Below are 19,741 nucleotides of genomic sequence, written 5' to 3'. Positions count from 1 at the left end.
CCCAATAGAGCATCTTTGGGATGTGGTGGAACGGGAGCTTCGTGCCCTGGATGTGCATCCCTCAAATCTCCATCAACTGCAAGATGCTATCCTATCAATATGGGCCAACATTTCTAAAGAATGCTATCAGCACCTTGTTGAATCAATGCCACGTAGAATTAAGGCAGTTCTGAAGGCAAAAGGGGGTCCAACACCGTATTAGTATGGTGTTCCTAATAATTCTTTAGGTGAGTGTATGTTCATTGTTTTGTATTTCTAATAACATTATTGGGCCACCACCAAATTTTTCACCCAGCGGCCTCCACCAACTTTAATCCAGCCCAGATGGCAGGCAATTAGTACTAGTAATGTAGAACTCTACTATATAGATGACTGAGACAAATACCACCTGCCCAGAATTGAGTGCGCCCGTAAATGATCTCTGGCGGCAATGTTTGGGGTTGACATACTTCCTGATTCCCTCAAAGGTCCTTCAGGGTCCTGAACTATAACAGATATTTTACTATTTCCTGATTTAGTGTTTAATATGCAAGTCCATATTTAGAGTTGTCTATACACCCAGTTTCTGCTGTATGTCTCCCCCCCCCCCCCTTCCCTATTGGATCTCTGATTTATAGATATCCACTTTATCTCCATTTAATGTTGATTTCCCCAGGGTCACCAGCATGGCTTCTCTATATGTATCAATTGCCTGCAAACTACTACTATATCTGCTACATTTGTTTTTCTGTATATTGTCCTTATTTATCATGATATTGGTCTCCTGGAATAAGTTATGAAAATAATAAACTCTCCCTCCACATATGAAAACAGAAGCGTACACCACACCACTTCACCACTCCATGCCATTGTAAATAGTTTTCTACTATTCTACTAATGACACTGATTGGATTCCTGTCTTTAAATAAAATAAGATGGAGGGCAAGAGAAAGCTGGGAAATTATAGTTATAGTATTGAAGCATCCCTATGGTTAACATGACTGCCCGCATCATCAGGTCACTGTGGCTAATTTTACAGTACCATCTAGAATGACAAATATGCAACAACAGGGGACATCTGCAGATGATCTCATATTGCATCTGGTTCTGCTAGTGTAATTACTATATTACATGTGTAGTTGTAACTAAGTATATGGAAGATATATAATATACATTATAGTTTCTATCGTGTGTATATATACACTATGAAACTATATATAGCAGTGCTAGCAAAGAAATGAATGGTGTTGCAGCACGACTCGCACGTTTTCAGTGACCGTAATGTAAATTCAAAAGATTTGAGAATGAATAAGCTTACGCAGGGTAAGTGAATAAATAAATTTACTAAGTGTGATCAAATATAAGATAACACAGACAAATTACATACAGAATAATAAGTAAATAAACAACACTAGCCTAAATATGCAATATGGGGTAGGACTCTGGTTGGCAATGCTATAACACATGGCTGTCTGCCACGTTATAACACATAACCGACACCCCAGCGTGTACAGATAGAGCAAATCAATACTTACATCCTACCTAGGATGAAGTTCCAAGTGAAGTCCCCCCTAATTGTCGATGCACAGCACATTTATTCCCATCAGCTTCTCCTCCAGTGTGCATCACACATGTCTCTGAGATCACTCAGGAATGTAGCCTTATCAGCACAATGGGGGGTGGGTACTACATTACAAGGAATTACAAGTAATATCCTTACACAGAATACTAAAAGTAATATAAAAGAGACAAAATTAAAGGGGACAGAACCAATCAGTACTTACAATACAGTCACCCCAGAATCCCCAAAATTCTACCAGTGTTGAATTTTTTTGTTATTCTGGAGTCATGTTTGAAGCACATATGTGAGTCGCACTGTAACCCCATTCATTTCTATGCTAGCACCACCAACCTGTGATCCAATTGCAATGCTTGGGCGTGACAGTTGTTGCACGACCAAGATCACTGTGTAGCCAAACTTTTAGTAAGAGAAAGCTAGGAAGTAGGTTCTTATATGCTGTGTGCAGTGGTTGGGAGTTAGTCTCCACCATGTCTGTGGGAAATCTAGCATACAGATGAGATATCTGCTACAAAATGCTAGGTACAAGTCATATAGTGGCCAGAAATAGTGTTATTCCTCATGTACACACACTGTACCTTTTGATTCATGCAAGGTTTGTTAAAAGGTTAGGTATGTTTTAAAGTGTCTCCAATGAGGGTTATCGCTTTTAAGGTACCTGTTACACACATACAATTATTAGATCATCTTACAAAATTAGGAACATAAATGCAAGAAAAAAGACTATTACTAGAAATCTAGATCTCTTTATTTACAGACCACTAATAAAAAAGGATAGATTCTAATATTTTACAATGGAACATCGGTCATACATTATATCCTGTCATTATATAGATAAACATTCACATAATCAACAATATTGATGAGGCAGCAATCTGGAGCTGCGGTGTGGAATGGAGGCACGGAACCCCACGGAAGCACTAAGGAGTGCTTCTATGGTTTTTCTGTCCGTGACTCCGCACCGAAAAAAATAGAACATGTTCTATTTTTTTTGCAGTGCGGATCACGGACCCATTCAAGTTGACCAGTGAAAGAAATCAAGGAATGCTTTCACTCAGTCATCAAACCTTGATATCAGGTCTAGAAGTGATAAATCTATATTTATTTTATGATATGCCCAATCATCTGTTGTCTAACCATGGTATATGTGGATGTAGATCATATAACAAAGACGTATATTTCACTGTGGCTCACTCTAGACTGACATTGACTAAGGTTCCTTAATATGCTGTAAAAAATTCTAATCGGGCTAATTAAAGGGGTTGTCCTACTAAAAATAATCCTACATTTTTCATACCAGAACCTGGAGCTGAATCGTTTTATAATTGTGTCTCAATAAAAATGAATTATAGCTACTGAGTTATTCAATGAAATCCATCTGTATAGCTCCACCTGCTGTTTTACTTTTCTCTAAATTTCTCTGTCTACCTCAGTGAGGCGGACACACATGCTCAGTTTTCCCCTTCAACTGCCAGCAGCTGCAGTAAGAGGATATGCCACCTGAGAAAGGACACGCCAACTGAGTTGTTAGCGTGAAATAAATCTAGGAGAGCAATTAGAACAATGAATGTGGAGATCTCTGGATTCATGTGAGGAAAAGGTCTGGTTCTAGCTTTGTTAGAGATTGTCATGTACTACATGCAGTATGATTTTCATTCGTTTACATTATTTATGAGAGAACCCCTTTAAATCTAAAATGTTTACCTGTCCCTATGACCAATAGTAAAATACATTTCCTGAAATCTTAAGTTATTTAGGAATGATCACACAGAAAAACAAAACTGTGAACAGATACGTGTATGTACAAAAGTCCAAAAAGTTTTGACTAAAATACCTAATATTGAAAAACAAAAATATATATCATTTTCATTGGTACACACAACAAATATCTCAACACATAAAGCCTCCAATGAGGCTAAGGCTTCTTCTCACTAGTCTCTCATCTTGTGACTTTGGTATATATCATTAGTTGATTAAAAAGCTGTGAATGTATATTTGTCTTTCAATCCAGTCCACAAAATGTGACACGTTACTGTAGACGCCTGGTCCTAGAACTTTGGAAAAACACACAGATCCCCAAGATGTTAGACCATACAATGTCCATTGTCCCTTTGACTGTTCACACACAAGGGGTCCTCCACTGTCTCCCTGAAAGAACACAGATTGGAGGGTTTAGCACTAAATAAGCCATCATTTCACTAAATTAAAGGTAGTATCATTTTTAACACGTATGTCTGTGTATCTATAATGTATCTGGTCTTCAACAGATGAGCCTTGTACACACTGAAGTGCTTTTTATGAACGCCCTTGTGTTCCCACTGATTGTAACTGGTCCACGATCAGTTGAAACACATGTAGTAGGTAGTTATGAATTGGTGTTGAATAGGGACCAGCTATATAGGGAGATCCTTGTCGAGGTGGATGCTCTATGAGGGGTAGTGTAGGGAGTGATTATTAAGATTATGGGAGGAATTTATTATGAGGGAAATATTTAAAGCCAGTTTTGCTCAAGTCTGTTTTAGTGTACTTTATGCCACATTTATCAAATATCAAATCCTTAAATCTAACACTTTTGTCTAAAAAAGCTACTCCAGTTTTTCTACACCACGCTGCTACTTGAGTGAGATTGTGACTTTTTTTTTAAAAACTTTTAAAAAAAAGTCTCAATGATAAATAGCTGACCAAGACTACTTCCACACCCATATCTCAAAACTGGAGTGAGTGCTATAAAGGAAAAGAGTTGCAGAATCTTTGTACAAGTAAGTTAGAAAAGTCACAAAAGCCCAATTTTGTGCCTTTAGAAGCCAGAATTCCGGAGTGAAAGCATTATAAATCAGGGTCTAACTCTTTTTTCAGTTTAACGACACTGATAGTTGCAGATTACCTTCTGAACTAATATATTTTCCTATGAACTTCCTCACACATGTGGCTGCCACCCTTCTCACCTATCCCATGACACTTACAAAGCTAATTATTGGATATTGGCACCCTATACCAAATCTAGTAGATTTAAATAATATGTATACTATATTTGTGATTTCCCAATATATAGTGGTGGCCAAAATGTTGGGCACTTTTTGAAATTTTCATGTTTTGCAACTTTGTATGTTTACCGAAAATTGTATGCTTCCCGAAATTCAAATGTGTAGATTATTTGGTGCTGAATTCAATACAGCAAAAAACAGAACTGAAATATCTGTAGTCTACAAAACACAGGTGGGATTGAGGTAAGCAGCGGATTGAATTGCAAACTACCAACCACAATCCTTGTTCTTGAGACAATAAAATGTCAATATCTGTGGTACAGTATATCATGTTTCAAATAGGGATACGTCAGCTTTGATATTTGTTCTGTAGAACAAAAAAGTTATCCGTGTAATTGAAGGGCAATTGAAGATTGGGTGACTACTTTCAGTATTTAGTCAAATTTCAAGTGTAGATAAAAAAAAAATAGAATGTTACCAAAGAAAAGAGTGGACACCCACAAAAAGGAGCAGAGTTGTCTTATTGTCTGATTTTGGTCTTTCCTGTGCTGAATTTGCTAGGGAAGTTGGTAGGACTCTGGAGCTCTAAAGTTGTGTTTACCTTATAAGTAAACTAAGCCACTAAAAAGGGCACAAAATCTGCTGAGGAAAGAAGACTAAATAGGCTGTGTCTCAAGGACAGAAGTGTTTCATCTGAGGCCACAACTTATGTTTTGGTCAGTTCAAGAATTAATTCATGTAAAATATATAAGATTATTCATTCGCATTTAGGGAAACATCATATTTTCTGTACGTATGCAAAATTGCAAAACATGGAAATTTCAAAAAGTGTACACAAGATATACTGTACACTCATGGACAACATTTTTGGTAACCTTCCATTAAAGAAAGAAAAATGCACAATGGTCACTAAAATAATTCAAAACTGACAAAGTAATAATAAATTTAAAAAAATTCTGAAAATCAACTAATAAAAATCAGACATTGCTTTTGAATTGTGGCTCACAGAATAATTTATAAAACAAAGTAATGAAACTGGCCTGGACACAAATGATGGTACCCTTAACTTAATATTTTGTTGTGCAACCTTTTGATGCAATCACTACAATCAATTTCTGTAACTCTCAATGAGACTTCTACACCTGTCCACAGCTATTTTGCCCTACTCCATTGTGAGCAAACTGCTCCAGCTGTCCCAGGTTTGAAAGGTGCCTTCTCCAGACTGCATGTTTCAACTCCTTCCAAAGATATTGAATAGGATTTAGATCAGGGCTCATAGAAGTCCACTTGAGAATAGTCCAAGACATTTTTTCTTAACTGAGTGTTTTTGGTCATTATCCTGTCGGAGGACCTGCGACTGAGACAAAGTTTTCTGACACCGGGCATTTCACACTAGAATGCCTTGATAGTTTTGAGATTTTATTGTACCCTGCGCAGATTTAAGGCACCCTGTGCCAGATTCATAAAAACAGCCCCAAAACATAACCAAGCCTCCTCCATGTTACACAGTAGGTACAATGTTCTTTTCTTTGTATGCTTCATTTTTGCATCTGTGAACATAGAGCTGATGTAACATGCCAAAAAACTCTAGTTTTGTGTAATCTGTCCAAAGGATATTCTCCCAGAAGCTTTGTGGCTTGTCAATCTGCATTTTGACAAATTCCAGTCTTCCTTTTTATGATTTGCTTTCAACAGTGGTTTCCCCCTCAGTCATCTTCCATTAAGTCCACTTTGGCTAAGACAGTGACAAATGGTACATCTGACACTGATGTACCTTGACTTTGGAGTTCACCTCTAATCTCTTCGGAAGTTGTTCTGGGCTCTTCATTTACTGTTCGTATTATCCTGCTCTTTGATTTGTCATCAATTTTCCTTTTGCAGCCACGTCCTGGGACGTTGGCTAAAGTCCGATAGACCTTAAACTTCTGAACAATATGTGCAATTGTAGTAACAAGTAGTGTTGAGCGCAAATATTCGAATTACGAATTTTAATCGCGAATTATTCGAATATAGTGCTATACATTCTTTTTCTGAATATTCAGAATTTTTTCCATCTGAACACTATTCCTCCCTGCTTCTTGCTTGTGTCATGGAAAAAAATGACGAATATTCTAAAAAACTAATATATAGCACTATTGCTATATATTCTTTTTTTTTTAGAATATTCTTCAATGACGAATATTCTAAAAAACTAATATATAGCAATAGTGCTATATATTAGTTTTTTAGAATATTCGTCATTTTTTTCTATCTGAAGTTATGATTCCTCCCTGCTTAAGTTGCTTGTCAAGCAACTTAAGCAGGGAGGAATCATGACTTTAGATGGAAATAAAATGACGAATATTCAAAAAAAAATAATATATAGCACTATATTCAATATAGTGCTATATATTAGTTTTTTAGAATATTCGTCATTTTTTTCCATCTGAAGTCATGATTCCTCCCTGCTTATTAGTGCTTAAGTTGCTTGACAAGCAACTTAAGCAGGGAGAAATCATAACTTCAGATGGAAAAAAATGATGAATATTCTAAAAAATGAATATATAGCACTATATTCTATATCTATAGTGCTATATATTCGTTTTTGACCCATGCCTGTATTGATAGCGTAATACTCGCATATTACGCGATCATTACCTTGCCGATTTTTTTTTAGTAAAAAAAAGAATGCAGAATATAACGAATATTCAAATTTGCGAATATTCTACAAATATTCTACAAAATATTTGTGAAATATCACGAATTCGAATATGACCCCTGCCGCTCATCACTAGTAACAAGAACACCAAGTTGTTTGGAGATGGTATTAGAGCCTTTACCTTTAACATGTTTGTCTATAATGCTCTTTCTAATCTCCTGAGGCAACTCTCTCCTTAACTTTCTTTAGGGTATGTTCAGCTTGGTACACACCATGATTCCAAACAGCACAATGACTACTTTTCACCCTGTAAATAGGCATACTTACTAATTTTGAAAACACTTGAACTTTCTCTATGAATAAAACTTAGTTTAGGGTACCATAATTTTTGTCCAAGTTAGTTTCATTAATACTATATAGGGGGCACAATGTGGGCATTACCACTGTGTGGGGCCAGAACTTGGGCATAACTATTGTGTGGGGGCACAAAAGGGGAATACACTGAAGAGCAAAAGGGTAACAATGTTTTGAACTTTTGACTTTCAGGCTCCATATGTCACCATCCACTACAGCTTTGAACATATGACTACCATAATTTCATAGACAATATTCTTGGCTATCTCGTACATAAATTGGACTTGCAACTATTTAGCATATGATTAGTTATGCAGAATCTTGTCATGTAACTGCATTGTTATTGTATTGCTCCTAAAATTCAAAATTTTTATTTTTATTATTTTGTAAATCCACCTTTGACTTTCAACACTGCCTGAATCCTTCTGGGCATGCTCTTGATCAGATCCAAGCATGTATCGACCGAAATCTGTTCCCAGGTCTCTTCTACATGTTCCCAATGTTGGTGCATAGTGGTGGACTCACTTGGGTATGAATACAGCTTTTTTTTAAACTTTATCCACAAGTGTTTGATAGGATTGAGGTTTGGGGGAATAATCCAGCACCTCTACTTCATTGTTATTGACCCATTTCTTTGCCAATCTCGACATATGCTTTGGGTCGTTGTCCTCCTGGAACACTATTTCGTCCTTTTCATACCCATAGTACTCGAGTGTATAAAGTAACTTGTCTTGTAGGATACTCACATATAGCTCAGCATTGAAACCACAATCGATCCTAGTTAAGTATGCAACTTGACAGTTGCTTCAATTTCTCGATGCGTTAGCCCTTTTCCCTTGTTTCTTCCAGACCCATTTGCACCCATTAGAGCCAAGTCTATTAACTTTTCTCTCATCACTCATTTCCAATCTTCTACTGTCCAATGTTTGTACTTTTTTGAAAACTCGAGCCAACCATATTGAAGTTGAGGCTTCTTCACTTTTTTCAGGTCACCATTCCAGACTTTTGTAATGCGCGTTGCATGGTGCTTGCATGGATGCATACCTGCCACTGCCTAGTTTTTCATGCCAGAACTGATAGACTTTGTGATGAGCTGACTTGTTGACTTCAATATTTTGCCTGGATGTAAACCTCTTGGCTTTGGAATGGATGGGTGGACTACATTTTGTATTCTTCCAACTGTTATGGCACTCACATGATGCAGCTTAGCAATTTTCTTGGCCGAAATACCGCTATTGATGAGCTGGATGATGCTGTTTCTCTTTTCTTGGCAAATCTTCTTCATGGCTGCTCCTGGATTCGAACCAGTAACCTTTTTGTTTGAGAATCAACCTAATAACACACTGAGCTATTATGGAATATGAGAACAGGTTTTGTAGTATACAAGAATAAAAAGATTGTTCCACTAACAGGAGCAAAAACAATGCAGTTACATGACAAGAATCTGCAATACTAAACATATGCTAAATAGTTGCAAATAAGTCCAACTTATGTATGAGATAGCCAAGATGATGGTAGTCTCACATTCGAAGCTGCAGTGTATAGTGAGATATGGAGCCTGAAAGTCAAAAGTTCAAAACATTTTTACCTTTTTGCTCGTCAGTGTAATTACTTTGTGGGGGCACTAAGGGGACTTGGTTTTATTGGGTGTGTATACATTAGGCAGAGTTAGGGCTCATTCAGACTGTCGTGTATACTGTGCGAAACAGGTGTGAATTCATTTCAAAAGGGCCACAAAAGATGTGGACAGCACATGGTGTAGTTCCGTTATACAGCCCCGCAAATAATATAGAGCATGTCCTATTCTTGTCCGCAATAAAAATAGGCATTTCTATATAGTGCTGGCCCTGTGTGTTCTGAAAAATTCGGAACGCACATAACTAGTATACATGTTTTGCAGATCTGCAATTTGCGGACCAAAAAAACCCACTTACGGCTGTCTGAATGAGCCCTTTGAGATATTAAAAATGTTTCTGCTATGTAATTGTCCCTCAGTGATTTTCAAAAGTTGTGAGGTATGGATAAACATTTAGAATTTTCTTTTCTACATATCTAGCATATTATCAGCTGGCCTAGTTGTTACTATTGTAATTATGGTATAATAAATTTGGAGTGACTCTTAGCAGGAAGAGGAACTATTCTTTATTATGAGGCCACATGATTTCTGTTTATGCCCATTAAGAGACATAAACACATCTGTACAATTCTACATTTTATTTATAGATTCATCTTCTGACCGTTTTAATAGAAATTTCCAAGCTATACATTTTACATACAAATATGACTTACCATACACGAATCTACAGTGCCAGATTCATAACCAGCACACAGCATCCTGGATGTGATTGTGTCAAAATATGTCCGACAGTGCTCTAAAGATATGATACGCACTTCTCCTTCCTGCAGTTTAAACGGCACTGATAGGGGTAAAGAAGACAATGGGTTAACAGTGAAACAAACCCAAGTGATGTAATTTACTGTACATATGACTGCATTACACTAAATCAAGAGACCTAAAATACTTTCCTAGGACAGCATTTGATTTTCATTTTTTACAAAGTCTGTTAGTAATCGAACTTTGTGTTTGCTTTAAGAACTAATCAACTAACATTAAGAAAATCTTAAGAAGTTTAATGAAATCCTCGTTTAAATGAACAGGACACATGAATTTAACATCCACCTATCTGTCAGTGTTCCTTATTGGTGGTGATGAGATTTATTGGTAATGACATCCATTTTTATACAGCCTCCAGGCAAATAAGTTCCATATGAAAGGCTGGAAACACAAGGGCGAATGTTCAACACTGATGAAATAAATCCATGTCTCGTTCAGTAACACTGGTTAAGATACAAGGCTACGTTTGGTGCAATCATTGATAAACAAGTTTTCTTTAAGAAAATCCTCTAATAATGTAGAATGATAAGCTAATTAGAGCATAGTTGCCAACTGTCCCAAATTTGTCCCTGATTTTCAGAGACAATTCCAGCAAATTCGGCTGTCCTGGGCCAAAAATGAGAAAGACTAATGTAAACCTCGCCCATAAGTAGATGTTCCCGCCGGGCGGGGGCTTGCCCCAATTTTACAAAGTAAAATGTTGGTAAATAGGTTTTGCACACTTCCATATCCCATTCCATATATGTTCAAGAAACAGTTCTACACTAGCCCTTAGGCTGTGTTTTGGTATTGCAGTTCCAGACACAACCCGTAAAAAAGAGTGGCACTATTTCTAAAGTACTGTTTCTGCAATAATTCAGGCATGTATTTTTTATCTCATGCAACCCTTTTTATTTTTAAAATAACATAACAAAAACAAATACAGGTGCACTCTGCGGTCTTGCTAACCCTCGTACTGGTGTAAAATTGAGAATTAGACAACATATCCTGCTTGGAGGACATGTCTGAGCCCGAGCACCGCGCCAAGGTTTCTCAAGTAGCTCGGGAACCTAACGCTAAACCTACCTGGGCCGTATGGGCAATACCAGGAGCCAGTGGGCGAATTACAGGTACTGGGGATTGCCATTAGCAATGGGCCACAAGTGCAGGATCTGCCCCCCCGGTATAGATGCACCAGTGCATATGGGGTTGAGCGCTTCCTGCTTTTTAATACCACGCCAGTTTGTATTTTGAATTTTTGGAGGTGTAGAAACTCCTAGTCTGAATGTGCCTTCATTTCCATCCACAGGCAGCATTCTGGTGCACATGTGAGGCCCGGGCTAGATCAGCCAGTCTTGGGTGGGGCTCAGAGCTCTCTGCCTCCTCCCATTGTATGCATGGTCACATGCTGGAGGTTACTGGGAGATTGCTTTGAGTCGGACCTTGCGCACCTGTAATTCGCCCACTGGCTCCTGGTATTGGCCATACGGCCTAGGTAGGTTTAGCGTTAGGTTCCCGAGCTACTTGAGAAACCTTGGCGCGGTGCTCGGGCTCAGACATGTCCTCCAAGCAGGATATGGTCTGAGCACTGAATGGCTGACCCCCCCCCCCCCCCCCCCCCCAACCCCACCCCACCTTTTAACCTTTTCATTAATGCTGGCAGCACTCATTGGTCTATTCTGAGAATACAACCTCTGGATATGACGCTGAGCACGTGCACTCATCTTCTTTGGTCGGCCATGGAGAGGCCTGTTCTCAGTAGAATCTGTCTTGTTAAACTGCATGACGATGATAACACTGGCAACGAAGACCAATCATCTCAGTAGGGGGTGGCATCGGAATGAACTGAGTCCTTGGGCTGGCAAGAATGGCAAGCTGTATGCTTGCTTATATAATGACAGGCGTATCCTTACCATCAAGCAATCTGCTTATTATTGGATAGCCATGCTTTTAAGACTCTCTAGCAAAAGCAAAATGGAATCTTTTTGCATTGCTGAAAGGGAGGCTAAATAGCTTTATTACCAGGGTACATTGTGTATGCAGCTTGGCACAGCTTTCGGTGAGCAGATCCCTGCCGCCTGCTTGTCTGAGGCCCCTCACCGCCCCTGACCACCCACTCTCTACAATGCCACAAGCAGCAGAATCTGCAGCAGGAGCCAATTTAGTATCATCAACATGATGTAGCAATTTTTTTATGTGCCTCACCAGGCTGAAGCAAATCAACAAGGACATACTGTCTCAACACTCAGATTCAGTCCTACCTGGACTCTAGCCTTTCTCCATACTGTGTTCTCTGATGTCATGGACTTCTGGGCAGGCAGATTCAAAGAGTGTTCTAATCTGGCCCAGTATACTTTCTCTGTCCTGTCTTGTCAAGCCTCTAGTTTCAGCTCAGAAAGGTTATTCAGCGTGGCACGGGCATTGTGACACCCCAATTTGTCCTCTGCCAGTGTACAAAACATGACTTTGGTCAAAATGAACAAGGCATGGATCTGTGAGGATTTTCACACTTCTTTAGCTGAGGCTGTGGAATAAATCGGCTGTGGCTGACGGTGCCACATCATGCCACTGCCATTGTCTGCCTGCCTCTCATCATGTTCTGTAACAGGGGCGTAGCTAGAAATGCATGGGCCCCATAGCAAAAAAATGTATGGGCCCCTCCCCTAAATAGTGCCATCCACAGATCCCCCTCCCCTAAATAGTGCCATCCACAGACCCCCCTCCCCTAAATAGTGCCATCCACAGACCCCCTCCCCTAAATAGTGCCATCCACAGATCCCCCTCCCCTAAACAGTAACATCCACAGATCCCCCTCCCTAAATAGTGCCATCCACAGATCCCACTCCCCTAAATAGTGCCAGCCACAGATCCCCCTCCCCTAAAGAGTAACATCCACAGATCCCCCTCCCCTAAATAGTGCCATCTACAGATCCCCCTCCCCTAAATAGTGCCATCCACAGATCCCCCTCCCCTAAATAGTGCCATCCACAGATCCCCCCCTCCCCTAAACAGTTCCATCCACAGATCCCCCCTCCCCTAATTAGTGCCATCCACAGATCCCCTTCCCCTAAACAGTGCCATCCACAGATGCCCCTCCCCTAAACAGTGCCATCTATAGATCCCCCTCCCCTAAATAGTGCCATCCACAGATCCCCCTCCCCTAAATTGTGCCATCCACAGATCCCCCTCCCCTAAACATTGCCATCCACAGATCCCCCCTCCCCTAAACAGTGCCATCCACAGATCCTCCTCCCCTAAACAGTAACATCCACAGATCCCCCTCCCCGACGCTCACAGGAGTACATTTATAAACTAATCAGTAACTTTAATTATTGACATTGCTGATCTCTTTACTGGGATATCTTACTCTGTCTTAGCTCCGGTAACAGCAGGCAGTGCGGGAGGGCGGCGCTCACTCACTGACATCATACGCCTGCTCTTCCCACTAGGCGGCGCAGGCGCGTGACGTCAGTGAGTGAGCGCCGCCCTTCCGCACTGCCTGCTGTTACCAGAGCTAAGACAGAGTAAGATATCCCAGTAAAGAGATCAGCTATGTCAATGATTAAAGTTCAAGTACTTAGTTACTGATTAGTTTATAAATATACTCCTGTGAGCGGCGTGGCCCTTGTATATTCTAACCCCCAGGCAAGCGTCCCTGTCACCATGGGAACGCCTGGGGGTTAGAATATACCATCGGATTTGAGTTTTTACGATCTCACTGAGCTCGTGAAAACTCAGATCCGATGGTATATTCTAACCCCCAGGCAAGCGTCCCCGTCACCATGGGAACGCCTGGCGGTTAGAATATACCATCGGATCTTCTGAGTTACTCAGTGGTCTGGCTGGAGCCTCCCCAGCCTCTGTGTCGGCCCGGCCCTGCGTGTGCCCTGCTCCAGTCCTGACTCCTCCCCAGCCAGGCCTGAGCCGCGGACCGCCCACACCCCGCCCACTACACTAGTCTAGTGTAGTGGGCGGGCGGTCCGTGGCTCGGGCCTGGCTGCCTGTGTGTGGTGTGTATGTAAACAAAAAAAATAAAAAATAAACAGAAGGCGGCCCGCCCAGTGGCGTAGGGCCCCATAGCCACTGCTATGGTCGCTATGGCGATCCCTACGCCACTGTTCTGTAATATATAGTTGCTGCTTCTGCTGCTGTTGACATCATGCCACTGCCGGCCTGCCTACCATCATGTTCCATACCATATGGATGCTGCTGCTGCCATCATGCCATTGTCTGCATGCCTAAAATCATGTTCTATACTGTATAGCTGCTGATATTATGCCACTGCTGCTGCCTGCCTGCCTACCATCATGTTCTGTAGGCAGCTGTTGCTGCCGCTACTGCTGCAGATTCTACTCCCTGCTGCTAATTCCCCTACTGCAACTTCTATTACTCCAACTGCAATTACCATTATAACTGAACTGGACTAAAGATCACCCATGATGGAAGGCAAGACTTGGCTGGTTAGTAGCACATTGTTATCCTAGTTTAATATGGCAGCCAAAGTGCGAAACTGAATAGCATACTGTCCCACAGTAGAGTTACATTAATGGAATGCAAAGAGGATACTGCATGTGAAACTCAACAAGGTTCTTCAAACATGTTTCTGAAGGATTCCAAACCGCAGGAAGCTGATAGTGATAGTGTTATTTGGGAAGGAGAGGGTGAATGAGCTGCGGCAGCTTAAACAGGAGGTATCCGTTTTTCCCAAAAATTCTGTTGAAAATTCTGCTGATGAGACACTACTTGGGCGATGTCATAAACCTCAGACAAAGGAGTGTAAGTTGTATCCATGGTCTTAGCAAACTGATACAAGGTCTACCTAGATAGACTCACTTCATAGTAGCAAAATCAGAAGATTGACTTAGTGGTTGATCAAGCAGAAGGAAGGCTTGCAGAGCTAATGCAATACAATAACCGAAGCAGAAAGTCAGGTGGTAGAATTCATTATACACTGCTCAAAAAAAATAAAGGGAACACAAAAATAACACATCCTAGATCTGAATTCATTAAATGTTCTTCTGAAATACTTTGTTCTTTACATAGTTGAATGTGCTGATAACAAAATCACACATAAATTAAAAATGGAAATCCAATTTTTCAGCCCATGGAGGTCTGGATTTGGAGTCACACTCAAAATTAAAGTGGAAAAACACACTACAGGCTGATCCAACTTTGATGTAATGTCCTTAAAACAAGTCAAAATGAGGCTCAGTAGTGTGTGTGGCCTCCACGTGCCTGTATGACCTCCCTACAACGCCTGTGCATGCTCCTGGTGAGGTGGCGGACGGTCTCTTGAGGGATCTCCTCCCAGACCTGGACTAAAGCATCTGCCAACTCCTGGACAGTCTGTGGTGCAACGTGACGTTGGTGGATAGAGTGAAACATGATGTCCCAGATGTGCTCAATTGGATTCAGGTCTGGGGAACGGGCGGGCCAGTCCATAGCATCAATGCCTTTGTCTTGCAGAAACTGTTGACACACTTCAGCCACATGAGGTCTAGCATTGTCTTGCATTAGGAGGAACTCAGGGCCAACCGCACCAGCATATGGTCTCACAAGGGGTCTGAGGATCACATCTCGGTACCTAATGGCAGTCAGGCTACCTCTGGCGAGCACATGGAGGGCTGTGCGGCCCTCCAAAGAAATGCCACCCCACACCATTACTGACCCAATGCCAAACCGGTCATGCTGGAGGATGTTGCAGGCAGCAGAACGTTCTCCATGGCATCTACAGACTGTCACGTCTGTCACATGTGCTCAGTGTGAACCTGCTTTCATCTGTGAAGAGCACAGGGCGCCAGTGGCGAATTTGCCAATCTTGGTGTTCTCTGGCAAATGCCAAACGTCCTGCACGGTGTTGGGCTGTAAGCACAACCCCCACCTGTGGACGTCGGGCCCTCATATCACCCTCATGGAGTCTGTTTCTGACCGTTTGAGCAGACACATGCACATTTGTGGCCTGCTGAGGTCATTTTGCAGGGCTCTGGCAGTGCTCCTCCTGTTCCTCCTTGCACAAAGGCGGAGGTAGCAGTCCTGCTGCTGGGTTGTTGCCCTCCTACGGCCTCCTCCACGTCTCCTGATATACTGGCCTGTCTCCTGGTAGCACCTCCATGCTCTGGACACTACGCTGACAGACACAGCAAACCTTCTTGCCACAGCTCGCATTGATGTGCCATCCTGGATCTGCTGCACTACCTGAGCCACTTGTGTGGGTTGTAGACTCCGTCTCATGCTACCACTAGAGTGAAAGCACCGCCAGCATTCAAAAGTGACCAAAACATCAGCCAGGAAGCATAGGAACTGAGAAGTGGTCTGTGATCACCACCTGCAGAACGACTTCTTTATTGGGGGTGTCTTGCTAATTGCCTATTATTTCCACCTGTTGTCTATCCCATTTTCACAACAGCATGTGAAATTGATTGTCACTCAGTGTTGCTTCCTAAATGGACAGTTTGATTTCACAGAAGTGTGATTGACTTGGAGTTACATTGTGTTGTTTAAGTGTTCCCTTTATTTTTTTGAGCAGTGTATAAAATAATCCAAGCAGGTAAGGACAAAGGTAAGCTTCAATCTAAATCAACCCCAGCAATACAGAAACTAACTTGTTAACCTGTTTTTTTCAGATAAAAGCAGAGGGGTTCTTAAATTGAACCTGTCACCGGATTTTGGGTATAGAGCTGAGGACATGGGCTGCTAGATCGTCGCTAGCACATCCGCAATATCCAGTCCCCATAGCTCTGTGTGCTTTTATTGTGTAAAAAAAAAACTATTTTATATATATGTAAATGAGGCAAGTAAGAAGCCCAAGGAGCTGTTACTAATGTTTCCGGAGCCCAGCCACGCCCAGTGTGAAGGAGCCCAGCACCGCCCGCATACTCCGAATCTTCTACTTGCTCCCCGACGTCACAAAGCTAGAGCAACCTAATCTCTCGATGTGTGAGCTAGCGCATGTGCAGTGTCTGCATAGTGTTCCTTCCCTGTGCTGGCATCAGCCTCAGGGAACGAACTGCGCATGCGCTAGCTCGCGCATCGTGAGATTATGGCGCTCTAGCTTTGTGACGTCTGGGAGCAAGGATGAGATTCAGAGGATGTGGGGCGGTGCTGGGCTCCTTCACAGTGGGCGTGGCTGGGCTCAGAGTCAGAGAACGCTGGACTCATCTCTGAAGCATGGAGCAGATGGGACTCATCTAAGGTTAATTTACATATATACAGGTCCTTCTAAAAAAAATTGCATATTGTGATAAAGTTCATTATTTTCTGTAATGTACTGATAAACATTACTATCAAATATTTAGAAAAGGCTCAACCAGCAAGCTACTGGAGCTCAGCCTTTCAGTTACCAGCTGAAAAAGAGAATAAATCAATAATAATATAGGCTGGCTCACAGTATTTTTGCATAAAAGTTTTATTAATAAACTAGATCAAAAAACAAACTAACTTTGTGTCATCATGTCAGCATACATACATGAATAAATGTAAAGATAGGTAAATATGTGCGGAGCTCACGCACAGACCTAGATAGCTGGAGTACTCCTAAGTATAGGACCAAATGGCTAGAGTGAGGCTGCAAGAAATAATCAATTAGACCGCTTGAATGTCCAGGACATAGATATCAATTTGCCAGATAGTTGAAACAGAGTTGCAACAACGGTTCCAGTACGTCCTTGCTGTAGTTCCCACAAGAAAGGTTCTCTATTCAAGTGTCCTGTAACAAGTCGTAACCGCACTTGTTTGGCAATATTCCACTTACTTTTAGCTTGTAAAGCAAGACCTCAGACCCGCTCGTTCGGCGTCTCGCTCACTCAGCGTCCCATGTGTCAGCCAGGTAGTCGATCGCTGGTAAATGACGTAAGCACCTGAAGGCGTCAAGCACACGGAAGCTGGTTAAGCTGAGCTGAGCTGGTGATTACCTGAGCCTGTCAGGCCAGCGGCAGTGGATGCGACAAGGTTTAACCTTAAACTTGCGGTGATATTGAATGTAGCAACACAGGTTTAGTCCACTTTGTAGATAGTTGGTGAATGCAAAAACCTTTCAAGCGGGATAGGACGTCTTCAGATGTTTGTAGAGGTTGAAAAGGTTAAGAATTGAAGAAAGTCCTCTTCTTGCGTATTTTGTAGAAAAACCGCACCAGTAGCCTTGGTCTCTATACACACTAGACGCGTTTCGGAAACAAGTTCCTTCCTCAGTAGACAATCATAGAATGCTGCATGTAGACACAAAACATGACCTTAAATACCCTTTTTGAGGTTGATATAAAATATGGATCGGATTGTGGACTGGGCTGATTACACAGCCTCAATCAATCACCTTCACGGTATATACAGTGAATTTCCACAGATTTACGGCAACATATATCTTGCTATCGCATTATATATATATGCATGTGCAAAATCCTTAATAAAAATATACAAAATAAATTGTAACATATACTGGATTACATTATAGTATTGAAAGGTTCAATGAAAAACATGGGTCGGGCTGTGGATTGAGCTGCTCATACGACTACAGCTTTCACCATATACTACATAAGTAATCATTAATCAATACATTTCAGCATATGTTTGCATAATCAGAATAATATAAAAAAATATAAAAATATATAATATAAAAGAACAAATCTGTAAAAAAATCTATAAAAGAATTAAAAAATTGCATATCACATGCTGGGATGTCTGACTTGTGGTATTCTTGTGACCTGTGACTTGTGACCTTCTCTCCGTAATGCCACAAATCAGAAAAGTGTTTTCAATACAAAAAAAGTCAACCTTCAAATAATTAAGTTCAGTTATGCACTCAATACTTGGTCGGGAATCCTTTTGCAGAAATGACTGCTTCAATGCGGCGTGGCATGGAGGCAATCATAGCGGCCTTAAGCTCATCCAGAGTGTTGGGTCTTGCGTCTCTCAACTTTCTCTTCCCAATATCCCACAGATTCTCTATGGGGTTCAGGTCAGGAGAGTTGGCAGGCCAATTGAGCACAGTAATACCATGGTCAGTAAACCATTTACCAGTGGTTTTGGCACTGTGAGCAGGTGCCAGGTCGTGCTGAAAAATGAAATCTTCATCTCCATAAAGCTTTTCAGCAGATGGAAGCATGAAGTGCTTCAAAATCTCCTGATAGCTAGCTGCATTGACCCTGCCCTTGATAAAACACAGTGGACCAACACCAGCAGCTGACATGGCACCCCAGACCATCACTGACTGTGGGTACTTGACACTAGACTTCAGGCATTTTGGCATTTCCCTCTCCCCAGTCTTCCTCCAGACTCTGGCACCTTGATTTCCGAATGACATGCAAAATTTGCTTTCATCCGAAAAAAGTACTTTGGACCACTGAGCAACAGTCCAGTGCTGCTTTTCTGTAGCCCAGGTCAGGCGCTTCTGCCGCTGTTTCTGGTTCTAAAGTGTCTTGACCTGGGGAATGCGGCACCTGTAGCCCATTTCCTGCACACGCCTGTACACGGTGGCTCTGGATGTTTCTACTCCAGACTCAGTCCACTGCTTCCGCAGGTCCCCCAAGGTCTGGAATCGGTCCTTCTCCACAATCTTCCTCAGGGTCCGGTCACCTCTTCTCGTTGTGCAGCGTTTTCTGCCACACTTTTTCCTTCCCACAGACTTCCCACTGAGGTGCCTTGATACAGCACTCTGGGAACAGCCTATTCGTTCAGAAATTTCTTTCTGTGTCTTACCCTCTTGCTTGAGGGTGTCAATGTTGGCCTTCTGGACAGCAGTGAGGTCGGCAGTCGTACCCATGATTGCGGTTTTGAGTAATGAACCAGGCTGGGAGTTTTTAAAAGCCTCAGGAATCTTTTGCAGGTGTTTAGAGTTAATT

At 41.6% G+C, this 19,741-nt stretch overlaps 1 protein-coding gene across 1 annotated transcript in view; it reads right to left on the bottom strand.

Moving 5' to 3' along the window:
- Nucleotides 1-3,166: 3,166 nt before the first annotated feature.
- CORIN (corin, serine peptidase) overlaps nucleotides 3,167-19,741 on the bottom strand; it is a 498,512-nt gene continuing 481,937 nt past the window's right edge. The window contains exons 21-22 of the mRNA XM_040418907.1: nucleotides 9,824-9,951; nucleotides 3,167-3,706 (exon numbers count right to left, since the gene is read on the bottom strand). Coding sequence (XP_040274841.1) covers nucleotides 3,524-3,706; nucleotides 9,824-9,951 — 311 coding nt within the window. The 3' untranslated portion in view covers nucleotides 3,167-3,523. The remainder of the gene's footprint in view (nucleotides 3,707-9,823; nucleotides 9,952-19,741) is intronic.

Source organism: Bufo bufo, chromosome 2 (genome assembly GCF_905171765.1).
Source record: "Bufo bufo chromosome 2, aBufBuf1.1, whole genome shotgun sequence".
Lineage (NCBI taxonomy): Eukaryota > Metazoa > Chordata > Amphibia > Anura > Bufonidae > Bufo > Bufo bufo.
Note: the sequence above shows the minus strand (reverse complement) of the source record. Positions and strands in the feature narration are given on the sequence as shown.